Source organism: Marmota marmota, unplaced genomic scaffold (assembly GCF_001458135.2).
Source record: "Marmota marmota marmota unplaced genomic scaffold, marMar, whole genome shotgun sequence".
Lineage (NCBI taxonomy): Eukaryota > Metazoa > Chordata > Mammalia > Rodentia > Sciuridae > Marmota > Marmota marmota.
Window position 1 is genome coordinate 4,967,284 of NW_025999962.1, and position 24,055 is coordinate 4,991,338.

The 24,055-nt window shown below is 50.1% G+C and overlaps 1 protein-coding gene across 8 annotated transcripts in view; it reads left to right on the plus strand.

Annotated features, from left to right (window-relative positions):
* Positions 1–24,055, plus strand: part of Pacsin2 (protein kinase C and casein kinase substrate in neurons 2) — a 62,362-nt gene that overhangs the window by 14,451 nt on the left and 23,856 nt on the right. For 4 of the 8 annotated variants that reach the window (XM_048803036.1, XM_048803042.1, XM_048803039.1 and 1 more), the window contains exons 1-2: positions 17,223–17,257; positions 21,833–21,974. In XM_048803036.1, the coding sequence (XP_048658993.1) occupies positions 21,915–21,974 (60 nt within the window). In that variant the 5' untranslated portion in view covers positions 17,223–17,257; positions 21,833–21,914. Of the gene's footprint in view, positions 1–17,222; positions 17,258–21,832; positions 21,975–24,055 lie in introns of those variants that run through there. The other 4 variants (XM_048803040.1, XM_048803041.1, XM_048803037.1 and 1 more) reach the window with 2 other exon arrangements.

Below are 24,055 nucleotides of genomic sequence, written 5' to 3' on the forward strand. Positions count from 1 at the left end.
CAAAACAGGGCTGGGGTGTGGCTCAGTGGTAGAGCACTTGCTAGCATACACGAGGCACTGAGTTAGATTCTGAGCACTGCATATAACTAAAAAAAGAAAAATTAAAACAAATAGACTTAACTGGATCAGAGACCTAAATGCAAGAGTGAAACCTGTAAAACTCTCAAGAATAAAATATTGACGTAAATCTTTGTTACCTCGAATTAGATGATGATATCCTAGATATAAAGCCATCAACATCAAAACACAGATAACAAAAGAAAACGTGGATCAGTTGAACTTCGTAAAAATTAACCTTTCTGCTTCCAAGGATGCTGTCAAGAACGTGAAAAGGCAAGTCACAGCACGGAAGGAAACACTCTGAAGTCACACATTGATCCAGGACTCTTAAAACTCAACAATGAAAAACAGACAATTAAAAAACGAGCAAAGGATCTAAAGAGAGACCACTCCAAAGATAGTGTTCAAATGGCAGTAAGCACAGGAAAACATCAGTGTCATTAGTCATCAGGGCGATGCAAACCAGAATCAGTGAATCAGACGGTCATGATAAGAACAAACGCTGGTGAGGACGTGAGGAATCGGAAGCCTCACGCATCGCTGGCAGAGTGGCGCATCCACTGTGTAAGACAGTCTCGCTGCATGTCGGGAGCCCCCGACTCTGGGAAGCAGCAATTCCATTTGTAAGTTTCTACCAGAAAGAAATGAAGACACATGTCCACAAATTCTCATGGTCGTCTTCATACTGCCCCACAGTGGTAATGGGTAAATAAGTTGTGGTGTGTCCATTCAATGGAATATTCTCTAGAAACGAAAGGAATGAAGTACTGATAAGGCTGCAGCAGTCTGGGCCTCACAGACATTGTGCTTAATGAAAGATGCCAGTCACACAAGGCCACACCGTAAGTGGCTGGATTGTGTGTGGTTCTATCTTAAAGCTGTTAGTGAAATAGCAGAACTTCCTAGTGCTCAGTGCTCAGCAGTTGGCCCTCCTGAGCAGCTCTCCTGGCTACGCCATTTCATTTCTTTGTCTATTCTGGACAAACTTACACGAGGCCCTTACAGCCAGACTCCTGGGCACCCTGCATCCAGGGTGGTGCAGAGCTGTAGGGGACTTGCGCAGTGGTCCATGGTGGTGTGTGTTTGGGGGGTCAGTTTCAGACTTTGGCCCTTTTTAGTGGAGTCTGCAGGGACTCAGGACAGGATCTGTGGCTCGGGAGTGAAGCACCTGAGGAAGTCGCCCCCAGGAGCCACTGAGAGCAAGGGGACAGAAGGAGCATTTTTCCAGGACCAAAGGTTTCCCTTCCAGCAGTGGCCGCGGTTAGTTACAGGAGATGAAGAAAGCTGACGGCCATCAGCCCGGCCCCTGCACAGTGCCATGAACATGAGGCCTTTGAAAAGACCATTCGTCTGGGCCAGTGTCGGTTTTCTTTAAGGTAAAATCATGGAAAAAAACTGTGAAATCCAATTTAAGTTTAATCAGCCAGAACAGAAGCAGTGAACAAACCCTGCTGAGCATAAAAACCATCAGGAGGCCTTTTCATTGTATGTACAGAATTCCACTCTTTTTGAACCTTCTAAATTGTCTTCCAGGATGAAACCCGAGGCCTCAGGGCAGGGGAGGCCGAGGGGGTGCTGTGCCAGCTCCAAGGGAAGCCCAGGGGTGAGCGGGGCTGCCCTCCCCAGGCCATGCTTGTGAGGGCACCTGTGTCCCTGTCCCCTGGCCAGGCCTGCATACTGGGGGCCCACTTCCTACCTGACTGGCCGCCCTTAGAGACTGGCCTGCTCTCCCAGCTTTCATCATCCATAAAAGAGGAGCGGACACGGAGCTCAAAGTGCTAGAAGTGCCTAGTGCTCGTGCCTCTGCGCGCAGCCCACACCCCTTAGGCAGAGCCCCAGGTCCCAGCTTCTGCTCAGAGACAAGATGACACAGGCCCACAGCCTTGCGACTCTCTGCAAGCCACTTCTTTCATTGCAGAGTCGGAAAACCTATTTTTGGAGTAAAATGACTGCTGTAATGACTGAGTAGTGGAGAGCGAGTTTGAGTTTTTACAAGCATGTGCTTCCATGTAGCTGCAGTCTGTCTCCCCTGAACAGCCGGCTGCGTCACAGGGGCTGGGTGCAGGTGCGAAGCCCACTAGGAGCACCTCAGCCTCCATGGAGCAGGCGCCTGGTGCGCAGGCAGGAGGACTCAGCTCAGGAGTCTGTGACGGTTCTGCTGTGCAGCCGCCTCCTGCAGGTCATCAGAGGCCTGCTCATGCCCTCCTCCCACTGCAGTCTCCAAGGAGGCAGGAACACGCAGGCACTCAGGACGCCTGAGTGACCCAGTGAGGGACCGCAAGAGGCAATGATAGTGACCTGTCATTTGGCCTAACCGCTGGACAGGGCTTGTCCCTCCCTCTGGTAGTAGGTGAGGAGACGGAGGCTGCTGGAAAGTGACTTGTAAAAGCCAGGTTTCCCGACTCGCCCTCCCTCTGTGCGTTCTGCCCCTCAGCCTGGAAAGCAAAGTAGTTACATATTTCTCATAAAAACCTTCCCTGGCGGTGCGCACGGCTCCCCACATGGCTGGCCCTCTAGGAGCTGGAGGGCACCGTGGCCGAGTGGCACGCTCTGGTTCACCTAGTGCGGACGTAAGTGGGTCACCGTGGATCATTTCTCTTTCAAATCTTTAGACTGTTCCTGTTCATTTCCTTGCACTGCTGTTGGCATTCTCACATTGATATCCGACTTGAAAACTGTGTCCTTTTTGTCCTTTTTAAAGTAACTCTATTTTAAATCTGTGGAACAGTGACTCAATATTTAGGTTGGAAAATCTTCAGGCTGAATCTCCATATTCCCAGGGTCCTTGCCAACCAGATGTCTGAAGAAACATTGCTGTACAGTCAGCCTAAGGCACACATCTGTCAGCTGACGTGTTTCATTATGTAAGAAAAATGATGCTGGGGACATTTCTGACCTCATGCTGCGAGCGGCATCAGTTCCATCCTGGGGGTGAACCGACAGCTGAGACCTTGTGACTGTGGGCCTCCTCCTACCTTTGCTGTTGGTTCTCTGTACCCTGAGGCTGCCACACCCCAGAGCATATCTAAAATGACCAGACGCCTGGCCATCAGCTTGTCTTCTTGCACTGTTAGGTTTAAAAAGTTATTTTAGGGGCAGTAGTCATTTCAAGGGGCAAACAGTTATTGTAATGGTTATTGCATGCACCCACACCCACTATTTCTTTTATACTGATTTCTCACAAACAGTATTTTTTTCACAACACGTTTATTCTATTTATTTATTTTTATGTGGTGCTGAGAATCCAGCCCGGACCTCGCACGTGCTAGGCGAGCACTCTACCACTGAACTACAGCCAGCCCACGAACAGTATTTTTTTTAATACTGACTTCTCTACCTTCAGGATCCAGGGCCGACAGCATCTCCTCTCCTCCCTTCCCTGGTCTCCCTGCTCACTTCCTGAGCGCCTGATTTGGGTCCCAAATCAGGGACCCAAATCTGCTCTGTAGATGAGCAGAGCAGAAGCCCTTCCTCATGGAGCTCCAGGTGGAGGCCGAGGAAGACATTCTAGGGGTGGCCCACAGAAGGCAGAGAGGGGTTCAGAATTGCTTGAACCAAGCCAGTAGAAGCCCCCAGGGGTCCATGTCTCTGACTGGCCTCTAAATGGTGTGGGACCCCTGGGGTTCTGGACCTTCCTGCTTCCTGGAGCTGTGTTGGGTAGAGAAGGCTCAGGCCATGTTCCTGCTCCTCACCCACAGGGGGCCTTGAAGGGACACTCGAGGTGGGAGCCACATAGGGCTTGTGGTAGGGGTGGGTGTGACTGTTGAAAGCCTTGGGTGTGCTGGTGTGTGTCCAACCCCTCCTTGTACAGGACTCAGGGCAGGGCACACACATGCACACACAGCAGCTCCTGAGCACAGGCTTGCGGATGGTTGTGCCAGGAAATCTAGTCCAGGGGTCAGTGGTAGACATTGAGGGTGAAACAGAAGTTGCAAGAACGAGGTCATTTTGTTCCTTAAACTCATGTGTTGTCATTGCTCCTACTGTCTGGGTGGTCTTGGCGTCACCCTCTCCCCTGGGCTCCTGCAGTAGCTGTCTGCCCTCTGCAGACACTCCAGCAGCCTCCCTGGCCGCGGCGTGGGCTCTTCCTTTTGCCTGGGCTGGAGGCCCAGGCGGCTCCTCCTCCCAGATCATTTCAGGTGTCAATGAGGCCGTCCCAGTCATTCTGTTTTAAAGCGCCTCTTTTCAGCTTCCTCCTGGTCCCTTTCTCCCACCCTTTTCCTTGCCTTCTTTCTCTGCCTAGCAACTTCTCTGTCAGTCACCTGTACTAGAACACACACTCCGCAGGTGCAGGGATTTCTGTTTTTTTCTGTACCTGGTGGATTCCCCAGGATGTACTTGGTTGGGGAAACATCCCCAGAATGTTCTTGGCTGCATGGATTCCCAGTGCTGGGTGTGGGAAGAATGGAAAGTAAATAGAGGCTGGGTAGATGACCAGTGTGTGCCCAGTAAGTGTATGCTAACTTAAAGTAAAACCGCCTCTTCATTTGTTTATTTAAAAATCATCTGTTTTGACACCAGGTGCACAGTATGTATTCTCATTTATGACTTCCAGCAAGTCCATCCTTTGCCTGTGTTCCCAGCCTCCCCTCAGGTCGTTAGAGTCTGAGCAGACTGAAAGATCACCTGCCTTAGGAACAGGGAGATCCAAGGTCCAGGGAGGCTGTGCCCTGCCCCCAGGAATTCTGCTCAGCCTCACTAATTATGCCAGAGCCAGCGAAGGGAGCCTCTGCGAGTCATTGCCAGACAAGAGGCAGGTGCCTCCCTGTAATCCCTGAGCTAAGCCTCAGGTCATCCCCACTTGGGGTGAGGACTGAATTATCTCGGAGACCTGTGCACTCACTGGACACTTGCACTCCCACCATGGCTATTAAACTTGATGGCTGAGGGTCCTGTGGAGCCCTTCTGGAACCTGCTCCCCAGGACGCACATTGATGTTGCTGCCTGCAGGTCTGGTGCACCTGCTGATAGCATGTTCTCGTCAAAGGAAGTAGTTGTCCCTCCTTGAAGTTGGTGTGCATTTGGGTGGTTTCCTGGCGTTTTGGTAACAAGACAAATTGAAATTTCAGTGATTATGCAACTTAGTGAATAATTTTTGTTGTAAAAGATTGAAAAACCAGCCTTACAGAGTTGATTTTCAGGGGCTGCCAAAGTACAAGTCCTTGAAAGGGCTCAGCCAGCAGCAGAGCTTGTTCTCCACAGGTGTCCTGGAGCTCTGACTCCAGACCTGGGGGTGGGAGGGGACCTGGTGTGTTCACAGGGTTGCAGGCAAGGGGCAGTTGGTACCCGAGAGTGTTTTGTTTTTTTTCTTTTTTTCTTTTTTTTTAAAATGGCGAATGAGAGAAGAGATATTGCAAGTTAGGGCAGGGAAAAGGGAACGGGGCAGAGGGGCATGTCCTGGGTACAGCAGTCACTGAGCAGCTAGCTGCAGGTTCCGTGCAGGCACCAGGGCAGCCAGGCGACTTGAGTGTGGTCCCTAGGAGCTGACGGCTTGCTTGGGGGAGCAACAAGGTGGCCAGGTATGGGCACTGTGTAGGACTGTAGCAGCATGGAGGAGGAGGGGTGAGGTTCCAGCCTGGCCTTGCAGCTGACAGGAGTGGACTAGGAAGGGCAGTCAGGCCACAGCGTGCCACACGTGAAGTGCGGGAGGTCAGGGCTGAGCAGGTAGGGCAGGCATGAGTGGGAGGCCCTGAGGGTCTCCTGTGTGAGGCTGCAGGTGTAGTTAGAGGTGGTGCGGGGAGACCGGATCCAAGGTGGGGGGTGTTCACACAAGCCAAGAAGGGGAGCACGGCATTGCGCACAGCTGCAGCTGGAAGGTAGAAGCCATGCCGTTGTTCTTGAGATTCACTGATTTGAACACTGGGTTTGGCACACTCTAGGGCCCTGGTTATTGTTTTGAATTTAGTTTGCTCTTATTAATGGCCTCAGTGCTCCCGATGAATGTTCATTTCTGTACTCCCAGCCCAAAACATAAGATCTTATTCATGTGATAAAATTAGAGAAAAGTTCAAAGCTGCCTTTTCACTCCTGTTTGCCTCACGTTTCTGCAGTAGGGGAACGCCTGGAAGACAAGTGTGTTAAAGAACGGGCTGTGCTCCAGCACTTAGGGGAACAGGGTGAGTCAGTGTAGCTTTTTGCTGGTATTTGAGTATCCGGTTTATTTTTAAACAGCTCTGCGCAACTGGAGTTTCTTTGGTGGTTTCTGTTACCATGGCTCCATAATATTTCTTCAAATCTGCTTGTTCATACTTTCACACACTTGAGCATCAACTTTACAACCCCTTATACTCAGAACCTCTTGTTCATAATGTCCATGTTCCTCCAGTTGTGACGGCAGTTTTCTCCACAAGGGAGGGGTTGGTTGTTTCAGTCACCTACAGAGGTTGGGAGAGGGAGGGTTGGCTCTGTGATGGCCCATGCAGTGGGCATGGGCTGTGGGGCTCCACTGGAGTTTGAGTGGACAGGTCATGTCCTCTGCAAGCAGCCACTTCCACTCCCAGGTTCATGGTGGGAGAACAGGCTGCGTGGGCCTCATGGGTTCAACCACTGTGCAGTGTGGTCCAGACAGCCAAGAGACCCTTGGTTCTCGGGCATCATCAAGCATGAGTATAGTTTTTTTCTCTTGATCTTGTTTAGTAATTTGTTTTTGGACTTGACTGAGACTTCCACTTTGGGCAGATCCGTTGCTTCAAGAATCTGTAGTCTAAAGAAAAACCATGTTGGTATTGTTATTCTCTGGCCATGTTTGCCTTTCCCGTTCTTCCAGGCATTTGGGATCATTCTAGGAGATTCTTCTCTGCATTTCAGTGCTTTGAGAAATGTGAATTTACTAAAGAATTGTTCAGGGTTTAAAGAAAGCCCCAAGAATGCATGGAACCATAGAGCTAGTTTGTGTCTAATCTCTTGAGGTCTGTGACCACCTCCACTTGAGTGATTCCTGATGCTTGAAAATTTTGAGTGTAGTTGACTGACGTATTTCCTGACAAAGTTGGTTCTCCTGGTGCAGAGGGGACTTGAAGAACAGAAGCAATGCAAACATGTGGCCTTCTAGAGGTGTGTGCTTCTGGGATGTTCTGGAGGCAACAGGAGGCTCCAGATGGGGAGGGCTTCTGATTTGATGGGCTGTACCACTGGCTGTTGAGCAAGAATTGGCATTTTGCCTTTACTTGTTTATTTTTTTAAGGATTGGCTCTTTAAGGATCACCAAAAAAAAAAAAAAATTAAGTTTTACTCTCAGCTCAAGAAATGTCTTTGGTTAATCTGAGTCTATCTTTTTTTTTTCTTTCCTGTGTTATCCAAGAGTTGTTAATATATAGCCTTCATGAGTGAAATCGATAGTGTAATTACTGTAAAGTTCCTGACCCTGATACGCTTTTCTAAAGTCAACACTTTACTCTTCAAAGACCTCAGCATGTGTCTGCCAGTTTGACAGGCAGGGAGGACCTGTCACTGTGTGTGAGGGGCCTGTGGGACCCCCTCTGGGAGAGGCCTGCTGTAGACAGCACCAAGCTCTGAAGACGCCTAGGAAGAGTTAGGATGAGAGCAGCGGGTTAGAATGGTGGCGGTGGGCTAGATTAGAGAGGATGGTCAGGGAGTGTCCCTGAGGAATGGCCCAGTGGTCTCGGGGAGCCAGCCGTGCAGTTATTTCAGGGAAAAGCATTCCAGGCAGAGAACAGCATGTGCTTGTGTCCCAGAGTTCTGAGGTGGCGAGGTAACAGTGGGACGGTCGCCGTGCTGGAGCAGAGCAGGACCAGCAGGAGAGGAGCATGGAGGGGACCCGCAGAGCCGGCCCCGAGTGACCTGCCACAAGGGGAAGGAATCGGGGTTTAACAGTGACGCGCAGTGCATTTGGAGCAGGAAGGTTATGTGATTTGAGTGTCTGCACAAGTTACCATGAGGAGACTAGAAATTGTAAATGAGGGTGGGTTTTCCTACCTAATGTTGATATTCCTCCGGGAAACATCAAACTTGTACTTTCATTTTGCTTTGAAAATGTGAAGTTATTTTCATATAACTACCTGTATCTGTTATGACCCGGGATTCTGCAAAGTTTTCTGGGCTCATTTGGAAGAGAGTGTTGTGTCATTAAACAATAAGAGCGGCATGATCTGTGTGGTCCTGGTAATTTAAAACAGTATTTATAGCATGTAAAATAGTTCTTAGTCTAGCCAGTAGCTGGACAGTTACGAAGTGTGACAGTGTCTCAAGTTTGAACCACACAGGGATTTTGGGTAGAAAGACCCCAGTTCTCCCTGCCCCCTCACCCCATCCCCTCTGGGCAGGCACCAGTGTCCCATGGACACTGATGCCTGTGCCCTCTTCTGCCCCATCCACATCCCACCTCCACCCTTACCTAAGGTTTCCTGTCTGGGGCGCCTGCCACTCCCTGTATACCTGCGGTGTCACTGGTGTCACTGGCTGGGAAGCTGCTTCCTTAGAACCCTGGGTGGAGCACAGCTACTTCCACCTTGATTGAGGGGTCATCTAATCTTGACCTTGAAGAACAATTAGTCCCTTGACCTCATCTGAGAGGCACTTCAGGGAGGAAGATAGTGTGAAAGGAGGTGCAAAGCCCTGACAGAGCAGGGCTCTCTTTGGAACCCTGAGACAGCAAAAGCAGCCTGCAAACTGGACCAACTGGAAGTAGGTCACCATTGTAGAGTGGACATCCTGTATTTGACAAGATACCCAGCTGTGTGGTCAGTATGACATCCATTCTAAGAATGGGCAAGCTGATCTTGAGAGAAAACCCGGTGGGTAAGTCACCTGCAGGTGCGCTGTTCCCGCCTAACCTTTACAACCCACTGACCCCTGCTGCGACCGTGCCTGGCCTCCCAGAAGCGTCTTTGGTGAGAAGTCTTGGGACCTGGGATCAGAACACCCGTGAGTTCTTGAGGCAATGTGTGTTGGTTGCTATCAGCTTTCCCTTTGAATTTTAGCATCTGTAGGCATAAGACACGTTGGATTGATGAGCTTCTGGGTCACTAACATTGTAATTTCTGTGATGTAGATGTGCTTGGGAAGCTTAGGCTTTGTGTGGCTTGTTTCACATGAGACCTCGGGAAAGAGTTCAAACCTGGACACGGGGTCCTGGTGCGTTGGGATGTGCTCAAAGGGGGCTGTAAGGCTCAGGTGCAGTGAAGCCCCAAGGCATTGCATCGTCAAAGTCAACACAGATACACACTCTCCTCGTTTCTTAGCTCTACTCCATGCAAGTTCTTTCACAATCTGTTCCCACTAGGAGGCTCTTCTAAAAGTTTTCAATTTCATCCAACTCTGTTCTTTTCAAATGAAGGCGATGAGATGCTAAAACAATAAGGGGTCTGTCCAAAGTCCCACAGCTGTTTGATGGCAAATTTGAGAAGAGTCTTCCAAATTTGAGCCCTGAGAGCCCTTTGTGAGATTAAAAAAAGATTTTTGAATCATTAAAAATTATGTTCAGTGTAGCTTTCTTCATTCTGTTTATTTGCAGATATGTGAATGCCTGGGATATTTTTCTTTTAAAATTGGCGTTCCAGCTGGGTGTGGTGGCGCACGCCTGTAATCCCAGCGGCTCAGGAAGATGAGGCAGGAGGATTGAGAGTTCAAAGCCAGCCTCAGCAACTGTGAGGCACCAAGCAACTTAGTGAGCCCCTGTTTCTAAATAAAATACAAAATAGGGCTGGGGTGTGGCTCAGGAGTTGAATGCCCCTGAGTTCAATCCCTGGTCCCCCCCCCCAAAAAAATAAATAAATAAAATAAAAATTGGCATTCCAGGCAGTGTACACCAGTGGTTCCCTTCTCCCCACATCTAGGCCACAAGCGCACTGTACCCATTCTTGCCTATTGGGTGCACTTAATCCCATTCAGATATTGGCATGTCCTGCCAAGTTCAAAGAAGTCGTCCCCGTGGGTATCTACAGATGAAGCACTCTGATAGCTGATACTAAATAAGTTTCATATTTAAGATTCTATGAGTGTCATTTATGTCCTTGATGTTTATTAAAAACCAAGCCAGCCTGATTCCTGTTCCTGCCAAGAGTGACTCCACGCAGCCAGCCCTGCTTTCCTGTGAGCTCTCTCTGCTTCCTCCACTCTGTCCACTTCTTACTCATGGCCGGTCATGTTTGGCTTCCTGAAACTTCCTCCTGTAAGGTGGATAGCGAGTTACAGGGTGCTGTAGGCGGTGGGGGGTGGGGGGAGTTACTGCAAGGACTCCCAAGACGGCAGCGCTGTGTGCCGCGGAGTGTCTGTGGGGGGTGGTCTTCCCGCTCCTCTTAGGGTGTCTCCCACTTCTTAAGGGGGTGTGATCTGCCCTTTAAGTGCAGAGGGAGGGTGTCAGATTGGAAGCTTGCCCACTGTCTTCAGGATGCTTGAGCCAGACTGTCCTGGTGGAGTCATGGGACAAAGGTGCAGAGCTGTACAGGCGGTGCCCTGTCCCCAACTTGGCTCTGACAGGACAACCTGAAATGCTGACATCCGATGTAAGTGCTGGACCACAGGGTGATGTGTGAAAGCTTTTGAAAGTGACAGGGAGACAGGTGGACCTCAGGGAGAGGTGCCTGCCCTGTGGCTGAGGAGGGGGCCACAGGCTGGTTGGCTGTGATGACAGTGGGGCCGGCCCAGGACGGCAGAAGAAAGGCCGGGACGCAGCATCTGCGCTGGAGCAGAGCCTGGCGTGGAGTGCCTGTGGGTGGTGCCCTCGTTGGCTGTGACAGCTCTGTACTGTGGTGGCTGAGGGATGGCATTTGGATTTTCAGTTGTCATGGGTCTCTCAGTACTGGTGGCCGCAAAGAGCAGAGCTAGAGGGATTGTGCCCAAATGGAAGTTGGAGGCTTCGGCACGGACGCTGTGTCTCGGCTGGGTTCTTTGGCTGAGAGGAATCTGGATTCGCTCTCCTTTCCAGGCTGAGATTTTTCTCCTTGCAGGAGGAATAGGACTGCTCTGCTAAGAGGCGTTTCCCTACATTTCCTTTTCTTTTTAACTGATATTTCAGCCTCTGAGTCACGCTTGTGTCTGGGGAACTGGCCTGTGTCCTGGTGGACTCCTGACGTGCCCCACCTCTCGCCAGCCCACCCTGCAGCTTGCTGTGGATGGTCTACACCACAAGGTGGTTTAAGATCCTATGCTAGCCAACCTGGTTTTCAGATGAGTGTTTCCAGGGCGACCACAAGCTGTGTCTGCCTAGGGGCGCTGACTGTTTTTCTAAAACTTTATAGTCCTACGGTTCTGCTGTTCACAGTTGTGAAAACGTACTCTGGCTCTTCTTACTGCCCAGGACCGGACAGCCTTGAGCTTCAGCGTCCTCCTCATAGGGACGCCTTTAAACTCAACGTCTTACAACCCAGTGTTTTTTTCCCGTCCTGAGTTAAGTGCACCTCGCAGTGTTGCAGAGATTGCTGATCTGTATCTCTTCCCTTTGAGGAGTGTTCAGTTTTCCAGATGAAATCATTGGAAACGAAAGAGGTTGGGCCAGATACTTGAGCTTTTACAGCTAGAGGCACAAAGCAGTGCACTGGCTCAGCCTTCCTCCCGGAGGCTAGGGGGCTAGAGAGAGGCAGGAGACCAGTGCGGCAAACAGAAATGGCCCATGGCCAGGCTGGCAGCAGCAGGGACTCGGGCCTGGGACCCTGGGCTGTCGGGCAGTAGGAGGGCCTGCTGGGTGGCTGGGGGTGGATGATGGCCGAGCTGCATGCCCCTGACCGTGGTTACTGAGTCCGTTTGTGGTGTGGTGTAACCTGTACCGTAGTGTTCATCACATAATTCTAACCACTGGAGTTAAAGCATCTTCAAATAAACGTGCCAGTTAGTTTCCATCTGTGGATCTTCAGTCTGTATGAATAACTGGAGTCTTCAGTTCAGCTTTCCCCTTTCTCCCCTTGTGCTGGTGCTGGGGATTGAACCCAGGGCCTCACGTGTGCTGGACAAGTCCTTTACCATTGAGCCACATCCCCAGCCTTGTTCATTTTTTCTTATCCTGAGTTCCTCTCACAAGTTTTATTTTATTCTTTAAAACTTTATTTATTTATTTTTAAATAATTTTTTAGTTGTTGATGTACCTTTATTTATTTATTTTTAATTTATTTATATGTAGTGCTGAGGATTGAACTCAGTGCCTCATACATGCCAGGCAAGTGTTCTGTCACTGAGCTAAAGCCTCAACCCCTCCTCTTGCAAGTTTTAACAGTGACTGTTACTGTGGGACTCTGGCTTTTGGGGCTGTACCATTGAAAAAGGCATCACCAGCGCCTGCCCTCCTGGAGCATGCATTCTACTGGGCAAGGCAGATAGTGAACAGAACAGGGAAGTGAATCACGTAGCTTGTTGGGAGGCCATAGTGCTTGGGACAGCAAGACAAGGCTGGGCGGGGGCTGGGAGTGCCAGGCCATGGAGGCAGAGGGGCCTCACTGAGGTAGTGGCTAATACAGGCCTGTGTAGAAGGAAGGCCACTCTAAGGAGGGGATGACCAGTTGGCTGTGCCCCTCAGTGCCACCACCAGCAGAGTTATCTGGCTGGAGCTGGGGTTGTGCTGGCTGGGGAGAGGCCTGGGGACCAGGTAACTTGGGGGGAGGTGAGCAGAACACAGCTGGAAGGATCTGGGCCCTTTCTCTGCATGAGGTCACTGCAGCGGCTTGGCAGGAGCCATTGGGAGGGCCCATTGTTGAGAATAGACTAAAGTGGGGCTGGGCATGCTGGGAGGTCCTCTAGGAGACAGGTGACAGCAGTCACGCGAGGGCAAAGTGAGTGGCAGTCGTGATGGTAGAAAGAAGTCATCTCTTTGGGTTTGCAGAGGGGAGCCAGCCCAGGAGTACAGGTGGACCCCAAGCTCTCCCAAAGCCCCGAGCATGTCCTAGGGTGGGGTTCCCCTCCTTTCCAGCTCAGGCCAGTCACCAAACAATGGGGTATTTGCTGGGGTTTTATTAGCTAGTTTGTATACTAAAAGCTTCTCATACCGATGGTCAACATCCTAGAGTAGTTTGGGAGGTTACCAGGTGAGACCTGAAGGTCCCCCCTTACTCCTGTGACATATCCCTTGAGACCCTGCAGGAACTCGTGGGCACCAGGGAGCTTTTACAGATACCTGGTCATTTTTTTAATACTATGGGATGACTCTGCTTGTGGGGCTGTGGCTCTTTTCACTCTGGGGCACCCTCACAGGCTCCTGGTGTCCCTCCGCAGGCACACCTGCACTTTTTACTCTGGATGGACACGTCGTAGCTTCAATTTTTTTGTTGTATTGGTTTTGTTTGTTGCTATTGAAAGCAATGCCATGATGAACTCTTGAATTTGGCTCTTGGGTGAATTTGTCTGTAGGATAAACCTTCCGAAGAAATAGCTGGGTCCAAGGGTGGGGCTGGGTCAAGCGCATCTCGCATTGAGAAGGCGTGCGTCAGTGCGGCTGCGTGGCTCTGAGACGGCGATGACAGGAGAATGCAGGCTTGTGCTTGGGTTTTATAGCATTTCCTTTAAGTAATTGAGGCTTTTATTTTTATTTTTTTAATATTTATTTTTCAGTTTTTGGTGGACACAACATCTTTATTTTTTTTTATGTGGTGCTGAGGATCTAACCTAGCGCCCCACGCATGCCAAGTGAGCACGTTACCTCTTGAGCCACATCCCCAGCCCAAGGCTTTGATTTTTAAAACCAGAGCACAGATATTAAAATCTGAGTTAGCAAGATGCCATGTCACCCTTCCCTGGAGCCCTCAGTGCCACCCTTCTGCCCTCCCACCCTGCTGGGTGCTGTGGCAGGCCCAGCACTAGTGCCCTCTGCTTCTCCTGGAAGTGCCCCTCGCCTGTCTTTCCCATACCCACTCCTCATCTTCCTGGGGTCCTCCGAGAGGAGGACAAGCCCTCTCTCATGCTCTTTTTCTAGAGCCCCATTCCTTTCTGTTCTAGTGTTCCCACATGCTGCAGCTGCATGCCATGTGCCCTAGTAGGACATCAGCCCCAAGAGGGCAGGGACCATGTCTGTCCCACTCACTGCTGCATCGCCAGGCTTACAAGAGTACCTGGTCCTTGGTGGATGTTTGTAGCACAGATGGGTAAAGAGGTGCCTTACCTAAGGAAGGATCCTCCCCTCACCTGGGCAGAGCAGTAGCAGGAGAGCTTCCAATCACTTCCCAGTTCCTGGAGAACATTCCATCCCAAGTAACTTTCTTTGCCTCCCAGGAGGAGAGAAGCCACGAGCACAGCCTTGTACTCCACGAGGCTGCAGTGCAACCCAGATGCCGGCCTGCCCCAGGGACAGGCCCTCTGCGGCTCTGTGGTCAGGGATGGGAGGAGGCTTCCAGGGAGACTCGCCAAGGAGTACTTTGTACGGAATGTTTTTGCTTTAAGCAATGGCCTTTGACCCAAAGAATGACGTGTGTGTGTGTGTGTGTGTGTGTGTGTATTTAATTCATTAATTAATGAGAGAATAAATAAGATAAACTGTTCAAGTGAACACTCTCTCCTTTTTGGGGGGGTTCTGAGGATTGAACACAGGGGCACTTAACCACTGAGCCATATCTTTGGCCCTTTTTTATATTTTATTTAGAGACAGGGTCTCACTGAGTTGCTAAGTGCCTTGCAAAATTACTGAGGCTGGCTTTGAACTCACAATCCTCCTGCCTTTGCCTCCCAAGCTGTTGGGATTACAGGCATGCACCACCATACCTGACTCACTTTAATTCTAAACGTTTACTGTGGGATAAGGAATGCTGAAAGGACTTTCACAGATGGACAAAGCTCACTAAACTGGCCAGTATCCACAGAGCAGTAGTCAGTGGCATTATACTTGGCACAATTTACATTTCTATGGACAGAAATGATTCTAATTACTATGGTTAGCTTCATTTCTACAGTACTATGAAATAACAGTCAAAGGCAGAGGTAACCTAGATTGCTGAGCTAGGAAGCATGACCATTAAATTTCAAAATCCTCCACAATTTTCCCTTAGAAATATGTTGTACATGCTGGGAGAAAGAGCACACCAGGAAAAGGCCAGGCAATAGAAGACTGTTTGTTCTTTTCAAATTCGTGGAAGCTGTTAGGAAACTTCACTGGGGCCTGATTCTTAAGGTATGTGATTCCCCATATGTGTTAGGGTATCTCCATACAGTCATAACTTCTTATCATTCCCTACACATCATTCTTGACCTTGTAGAATGACGAGTATCTTTAGCAACAGAGAGATTAAACCTAGACTATTCCAGTGCTCCAGGGAGTGGTGTACTCACAGGCAGAGCCCAAGATCCCCGGGCATATGAGCGCCAGGGAGGAATGACCTCTACTGGTTTTTCTTTTTGGAACAAACTAAGGTGATTAAAGGGGACTAGAGGTACTTATGCAATGTGTATCTTTTGTTTGCCTGATACCTGTTATCAGGCCCCAAGGGGAGGAAGGAGGTCATGCCAGCTTCCAGCTGAGGCCAAGGGCACCCTCGGCTTCCTGTTCACCTCTGAGACTGCATGCACTCAACCTCAGCTGCTGCTGACTGACGGTGTTCACGGTCCTCATGGCAGAAGTCAGTGGAATCGGAGATCTGGGCCCCTTTACCCAACCCAGTCATTCTGGATCCCTGAAGAGTGCCTGTTAGAATGTGGGCACAGTGAGCATCTTTGGAGGGCTTACTGTGAGCCAGCCTGGAGGACCCTGAGAGTGTTTTTCAAGAGGATGGGGGGGGGGGAAAGGTGGTGATCTGTACATCTTACACTTGGGATTTTCTTGCAGTCGAGCTGTGGTTTGCTGCTTGTCCACTTTGATGAGTCCGGGGGTGCACGCTGTCATGTGAGTGGGAATGTTATGGTCTCCAAGGAGCTGACCTGAGGGAGCCACCCATGAATGCAGTTTGCTCAGTGACCATAGCAGCTCTGTACTCCTCCCAGCGGATGATAGGAGTGGGCGCTGCTGTGACCCGCCCACACCCTCACCACCCAGCCTTCACTGAGGCCCTCTCACACACAGTACTGTGGGCCCCCTGAGCTAGAGGGGAAGTGGGGTGCACAGAACAAAACTCCTCGTCCCCAGGCCTTCAGGACTTCAGATGCTCCTCCTGGCTGCCTGCACTGACCCTTACATTTCTCTTTATCCTCCTGTTTTATGGAAGAGGAAATTCCTGTGGTTTTATCATGCAGGTCACTAGCTGCTGCTGCTGCTGTTTTTTTTTTTCTTTCTTTCTTTCTTTTTTTGAAACGGTGTCTTTATGTGTCCCAGGCTGGTCTTGAACTCAGCTGCCCAGGTAGCTGGAATTACATGCATGTGCCACCACACCTGGCTACTAGCTTCATATTTAATTTTGTCTATTATACTAAAATTACTTATTTTGGTATTTAATAAAGTTCTAAAAAGAGTAAGTTTCCTGACTTCTGCTTTTCTGTGGCAAACCATTCATGTCTCATGGTGATGCAGTCACCCTTGACGCCCTAGAGAATTCTTACCAGAGTTTTGTTGGGTTTCTCCCTTGTCCCCTGCCTGGCAAGGCCCCTCCCCACCCCTGGTGTTTGGGTGGTTCCTTTGTGTTCTCTAGCCTGGTCCATCTGCTTGCTTCTAGTCCACCCTCCATTCCTGCGGCTCTGCCTCTTTCTTGTGTCTCTGCATTGTCACAGATTCCTTCTTGTCGCCTCAGTGGACCCTCGGCAGCAGGAGTGTGCATCTTAAACTGGCTGTTTTAGTGTCACGGTTTTGGAGGAAACAGTTTGGGGAAACATACGTACTTGCCTTCGTATTTTTCCGCAGTGATGGGCATTCAGTACCCACCAAAGGCTCGTTCCAGAATTAGTTGTGTGGAGTTCAGATGACCACGTGGCTGTGCTAGCTTGTGGGGCACGTAGCATAGCCCGTGAGATTGCATCAGGGCCAGGAACCGTTCCAGGGCCAAAAACTTGTGCCCAGAACGTGTCAGGGCGGGAACCCTCTCCTCACCCCAGCACGAGTTGTCTGGGTATTGATTTGAGTATTGCAGCTCGATTTCTGTAGGACGAGATCATCAGTCAAGTCCTGAGGATCAGATAGTGTGAACCGTGCAGAAGTGCCAGCCCAGGCCCTGGCATAGGAGAGAGCAGTAACGACTCATTTGTCTGTCGTGTCTTGTTTTCCCAGAGTTCTCTTGTACCTCTTATTGCTGTGGAGCCCCTCAGTACCTTAGGAGGTGACAGGGCCTGTGATGCCTGCCTCACAGAGGACGGTGACCCTCATACAGATGAATGCCTGAATTCCAGAGGCAGAGCGGAGGCCCATTTTCTTCTCAGCTTCCCGCTGTCTTTCTGGAACTTTTTCTTCCAGATGAGAGGCAGCAGTTAATTATCAGATGCACAGTCTGTATTTTTTGGCATTGATGGGGAGGGGTTAGACGTGTCCAGTACCTCCAGGGTTAGAGAACAGCCTGTCCCACAGCGTGTGCCCAGGACGGGCAGGTGCCAGGCCAGCTCCTGCTCCTGGGAGAAGGGATGGAGCAGAAGCAGCAGCATCTCTTCCTTTAGCAGGAATGTTCCCCTCCGAAGTCTCAGTTTCCCCAAACTGGGGATTTCCTCAGCTCAGAGGATACTGGAATCACAACCATTTAAATGGTTAAGGACATTTGTGTGTGAGGGGGAAAAAAGAAAAGGAAAAACAACTTCTGACTAAAAGTCCCTGCTGTCCTTGGGGTGCTGTGGGGATCCCTACCAGTAAGAAGCTCTGCGACTCCAGAGCAGAGGGAGCTCCGGCTGGCACTCCTGAGCAGAGGGCTCTGGACCAGGGCTTTGAATCCCTCACACCTTGGCTGCTTTCCTGAGAAATAAGGACAGTAATATACCTGTGGGGGGGTTTGAGGAACCAGAAATAATGTGTCAAAGCTCCCCTGGAACAGCTAGCAGTGCCGAGAGGTGCTCAGAGCACGGTGCTACCTTGAGGTTGGCTTACTCCACCCCTGGAGAACGCTTGCCCTGGACTCCGGGTGGAGCAGCAGACCACACCTGTGAAGCGAACACGGCAGCTTCCAGTCAAGAGAGCCACCCGTGAGGGTGTAATTCAGTCACCAGAGAGTTATTAAACACCTATGTGATGTCGTTAGGCAGCTAGTTTAGTTCCTTCTCTGGTGGCTTGTGTGTGGAGTTCAGCGTGGTACCTTTTGGGGTACAGCCTGCCTGCTATGGTTCAGATCAGCTGCTAATACTCACTTAAGAAGGGAGACCCTCACGGGAGGGTCCGTACTAGAACGGAGAGCCAGTGTTCATCTGCTTATGAGGGGCATTTTGTACCAGAAGCGCATTTTCTCTTAGAACAAGGCTGTGTCCCTTGCCCTCTCCTCTCACCTCAGCTACTTGTCTGCAGCTTTAGGTACCAAGTCGTGTGTGCACCCACTATGCGCACTTGCCTTCTCCCGTGAGAGGGGACTGTGGCGGTGCCAGGAGGCGAGCTGGGAGGGAGTGTGGAGCTGTGGTAGGCCTTCTTCCCTCCCTCCCTTACTTTCTCTGCCAAACTTTTTTCTCAGTGCTTTGTAGGGAAAACGGGTTACTTTTCTTTTTTTCCTAAGTTGTAAATCCATTAAAAAAGAAGATGAAGAATGTCAAAGTTGATTGGTACTCTAACACCCCTTTCACATTGGGTATTGGCATTTTTCTTGTGTAAATATGTAGAGCAGACATCATGAAATTTTATTCTAATAGTCATCAAACATTTATTACCAATTTTACTCATTTACAGTGTTATAGAGCAAATCCTTTCTTCTGTTTGCATTTGACAAGATTTAACATTTCTTATTTCCTCACTGTCCGAGTCTAGTTTTATCACTAATTTTTAAATCATTGTTTTTTGAGGTGAGGTTTCACTTCAGACTGATCTTGAATTCCTGGGCTCAGTGATCTTCCTGCCTCAACTCCCAAATAGCTGGGCCTGGAGGCATGCACCACCGTCCCAGCTATATTTTTGAATTTTATTTAAAAGAAATTGAAGTGTGCGTAGCTCATGGACTATCTGCATCCTCAGCACTAGCCCAGTTCCTGAAACTTAGATACTCACTCAATGGATGAGACTTGCCCACAGCAGCTGGTAATAGCAGGTTTCCTCTCTTCCCATTTCAGGTTGACAGAGACCCTTGTGCCCTGAGCCACACGACGATTCCTACTCTTTCCTTCTACTCTTGCTGACCCAGTTCTGTGCCTGGGTGTGTTGATGTGACTCGAGGTCACTTGGGCCCAGGAGTAGGCCATATTGAGTCTGTGGTACCAGTCAGTCTCATTCATTGTGTAGAATATTCCTTTTGAGCATAAAGCTTGAGAGCTGATTCTGTCACATATGTGAAACCACCACTTGTGGATTTCCAGGGACAGAGGAAATTTCACTGGTCCCCCTTGACCCATCTTGACCACCTTTATAGAAAGGAAGCCCTTCCTTTCAATACTTGAACAGATCCCATCTGCCTGTTACCCCTTTCCCACCTTTCCCTTTGTTCTGTGGAGGAAGGGACTCCTGCCCCCTTGGTATTTTCCTGGTATTTCATTCATGATAACCATGAATTGCTAATTATATGTGATGTACTATTAGATGAAGAACTCAGATTTTAGAACCTGGTTTTCAAGCTTTCTCTCACCATTTATTGTGAGCTGTGTGACCTTGCATAAGTAACTTGACCTTCAGGCTTTCAAATCTGTTCGTGTATAGCAGGAACAGGCATCCTCTCCCATAGATACCCTTGGTGGCTCTGGTGTCTTGGATTTGTTACCCCTTCACTCTCTTGCCCCTAAAAGTTGGCTGCTGTGCTGAGCCTCTTCTTGGCTCCAAGTGCTTAGCAGGCACTTAAATTTTGTGCAGAACTGATCTTCTCTTAGCGTCTGAACCACAGCTACATGCAGACAGAAAATGGCCTGGTGGGGCCACCGTGAGGCTCACCCCATACAAAAGTCCTGGTATTCCCTGAGGGCCTGGAGCAGAGACAGCTGCTCTAGTAGGGAACTTTCTGCTGCTGCAGGAATGGGCTGGGTGACTCCAGAAGATCCCTGGCTGGTAGCATAGGAGTCCATAGGAGAAGGGAACACTGTGAAATGTGGCACCTAGGCAGGGTGGCCTTTGTGATATTTTAGCAGTTTGCAGAGTGGAGCCCCAAAGCAGGAGTGCTCACTGGGGGTCCTCTCAGTGAGAAGAGCCCACTGTTGGGTGCATGGCTGTGACCAGCTCTGCCTCTTCAGCCTGAGTGGTTTGGAGTGCCTGGCTCTAAAGTGCCCTAACCTGTTCCTGCTGGGTATCGATGACCGCGTTTACTTCTGGAAGCTCTGTGGTCTGCCAGAATGAACTCTTTCCACCAGCAATTAGCGTTTAGGTGATAGGACACCTGACTTAACTAAGTTTTAGGTTATTTTTTAATTTTTTTAAAGAGGGAGCGAGAGAGAGAGAATGAATGAATTTCAACATTTATTTTTTAGTTATCGGTGGACACAATATCTTTGTTTGTGGTGCTGAGGATTGAACACAGGCCGCTCGCATGCCAGGCGAGCGCGCTACCGCTTGAGCCACATCCTCAGCCCTAGGTTATTTTTTGAAAACGTGTTGGTATAATGGAGAGAACACTACAGGGTGCTAGGTATTTAACCTCCGGGAGCATCAGTTTTCCCATCTGTAACACAGACAAAAGGAATGATAGTAATTATAATTACTTTATAACCATAATGACAATAGTAATTAGTGTTCACAGTTTTTAGTGTGGATCAAGTGTTGTTCCAAGCTCTCTTTGTATGTATTTGACTCACAGCAATCATGTGATGTAGGTTTCATTATTATCTCTCTTTTATAGATAAGGCAATTAAGTCACAGAGAGGGTAGGTAACCTGCCCACTGTTGCCCAGCTGTAAGTAGCAGCTCTGGGATTGGTGCCTGGGCAGCCTGATTCTAGTGCCTGTGTTTATTACTATATCTCTAGATTGTCTCCCAAGAAATGGTGAGGATTAATGGATGACATAGGGGCGGTACCTAGAACAAAGCCTTGTACCTTGTAGGTGCTCCAAGAAGGAGCATAGCTGAGACCAGCTCCTCCCACTGCTAAGCTAAGGCACTGGCCTCTTGGCCCTGTAGCTCGGGAAGTCCCTGTCTCACCTGGGCTGCATGCAGGTTGCCCTGGCAAATCCATCTGTGCTATGAATGTGGAGGACCCTCCATCTTCCTGCTAGCAGGGGAAATGATTGCTCTTTGCCTGGGCCTGCCTTGAGTCTGTTACTCAGAAATGGTGGGTTTGTCTTTCTCTTTCTAGTTAAGCCTCACACAGAGGGTTTGAGATTAAACTGGTGTGAATTGGGCTTTCTCTGGGTGAGTCCATCAAAATGGGGAGTGGGATCAATGCTTAGCCAAAGCGGAATGTGGTGGAAACTCTGGAGAATGAGGTCAGGTGTTGAAGGTGGGCTTGAGTCCACCCAGGTTTCATCCAGTCCTCGCCCCTCCAGATGGTTAGGATGGGCTGGGGCAGTCCTGACCCAGGGGCCCTGCTCGCCACTTCCACATATTCTCCATGCATGATCTCTGTCCTTTCCTTGAGGGATGGGGAAGGTTATTCAGCCAGGGTATCAATCGTGTTGATCTGAGAACACAGACTGTTCTTCAGGGAGTTCTTTAAGCTTTTCAGGAAGATGTTGAGGTTTCCTCGATAATATGGAGACAGATGGAGGAGCTTGTGCTGTACACAGGCCAGTGCCCAGAGCTGCTTACGTTCATGACTTTTTTTCTTACCCAACAGAAACCTTTCAGCCTGTGTGGATGGACAGTGGAGAGCATGGAAGTTCTGGATGGGGTGACTTCCTTTTTCCTTGAGAATGGGAAATTGCAGTGACCTGTGCTTTTCCTCCTTAGGTGTGTCTGCAGATCTTGAGCATCTGAAGCTGACCCCTGAGTCCGGGAGCTTGCTGCTGCTGCCTCACCCTTTAGAGAGATGTCTGTTCCCTATGATGACTCCGTGGGCCTGGAGGTGTCCAGTGACAGCTTCTGGGAGGTAAAGCCTGGCACCCTGCTGGTGATGCAGAGCCCGGCCTCAGTCCTGGCAGCCTGTGTGTTGGTCGAGATGATGAGATGAACACACCCAGAGGCCGCCAGGCACTTGTGGTCAGGTCTGGATGGCAGCAGGGAAGGGGCGGTGTTTGCCATTGGCCAGTTCAGGCTCGCCTTCACTCGCAGGGAGGTGACGCTGGTCCTGCTGGGAGTCGGGTACCTGAAGAGGTTGGGGACCTTTTTCATTCTAGATGTTTCCTTTTCTGCTTAGCAATTTTGTGACCAGGAGCAACATAGGCTGATGACTCAACTTAGCCTGAGGCAGCTTTACTTTTGTTGGAATGGAGACACAGACAGCTGTGATGTGACATCATGCTGCAGGGTGCAGGCAAGTGGCCAGAGGGCTGACCACACTGCCCTTGAGCCCGGTGCAGCATCTGCTTGCTGCCCTGTGCCTGTGAGGAACTCCCTTCCTGGCTGCAGTGTGAATGTTTGTGTTGTGTTTTGTTCCAGAAGCCATTCTTCCTGAGCCCCACTTACTTTTCCTGCTCACTGCTGAAAGGAAAGTCAATTGTGTTGTTGTTTGGGTGGTGCTGGGGAGGGGACCCAGGGCCCTGCACATGGGAGGCAAGTGCTGTACACTGAGCTACACCTCCAGCCTAAAAGTCAGCTCTTGATCTCCTGTTGTCCCTGGGGCAAGACCCCTGGAGCTTCTTGGCAGCTGTGGACTTCATGGAAAAAAGCAGCGCCCTGCAGTGGAAAAGACCTGGGCGTGGGTTCCAGCTAAGCCGCCACAGCTGTGTGACTGTGTGACTGTGGGCAAGTGGCTCAGCTCATCCGAGCCTCAGGGTCTTTATCTGTAAAGGTGGATACTGGTCCCCAGGGAAGACTGCCAGATAAAGTGGGACAGCCATCAGCATCGCACGGGCGCCCTCCTGACACAGGCGCTCTGGTGATGGAAGTTGAGGCTGATGTCCTGGTGTTGGCCAGGGACAGCAAGAAACAGGGTGTCAGTTTGTGGCAAGTCGAACACGTCTATGTTATGATTTAATGGGGACGGGAGATCTCAGAAGCCCAAGGTTTGAACCGAGGGGCTCAAATGTCCATCATTTGTACTCTCCTTTCCTGTTCCAGTGAAAGGCCCCAGTGGACTTTGGACTAAATCCTTCATTCCAGGATGAGTATGACCTGAGCCTGGTGCGGTGGTACATGCACAGTCCCTGCATTCCGGGGGCTGAGGCAGGGGGATCGCATGAGCCCAGGAGTTCAAGGTCAGCCTGAGCAAAGTAGCAGCCTGTCTCAAAGAGCTGCCTTCTGGAACACGAGAACATGAAGGGTTCTTTCTTCCAACCGGACCTCTGTTTCCTTCCCAGGGAGCACTTCCTCCAGGAGGCCTCCCTGGACCATTCCTGGCCAGCGTAGGCAGCCTTTGTGCCTGCTCATCCCGCATGTTGTATGGTCACTGCTTGCTTCTTCATCTGTACTATGAACTCCCTGCCAGCAAGGACTTGTTTCTCACATGACAGTCTGGGACTTAGCAGAGAGCCCGACTGAAGGGAGGAGTGGCCGGGGGTGCGAGTTGATCTGAAAGGATGAGGCCAAACTGGGTGGTGTGTTAGGACTGCTCTCGAGATGCAGACAGATATTTGGAATAAGATATGTACTTAGATAACACTGAGCAGAAATCACTCTTTTTCTCTAAGCATTTATAGAGACCTGCTAGGCACCACGCCCTCTTCTGGACCTGGGGACACAGCATGGATAAAGCAGACAGAGGGACTAAAATGGTCCTAGTTGGAGGCTGTGTGGGTCCAGCAGAAGGCCCTGCCTGCCGACTCGGGTTGGGATGGCCCTGGGCTGCCTGCTCCTAGAGAGTGGTGACCCCCTGGCCCTGTCGTGTCCCAGGCAGGGCGCATCAAGCTTATACACATGGGTGGTGTGCTTTTGATCTGTGACCTTTTCTGAGGGCATGTTAAGCTTCAAGAAGTTTAGAAATGGAAACCAGGGCTCTTGGTTGGTTTTCACTGCACCAGGCCCTGCAGTCCTTCCAAGGCTGCAGCTGCCTCTTTACAGATGGGAAAACCC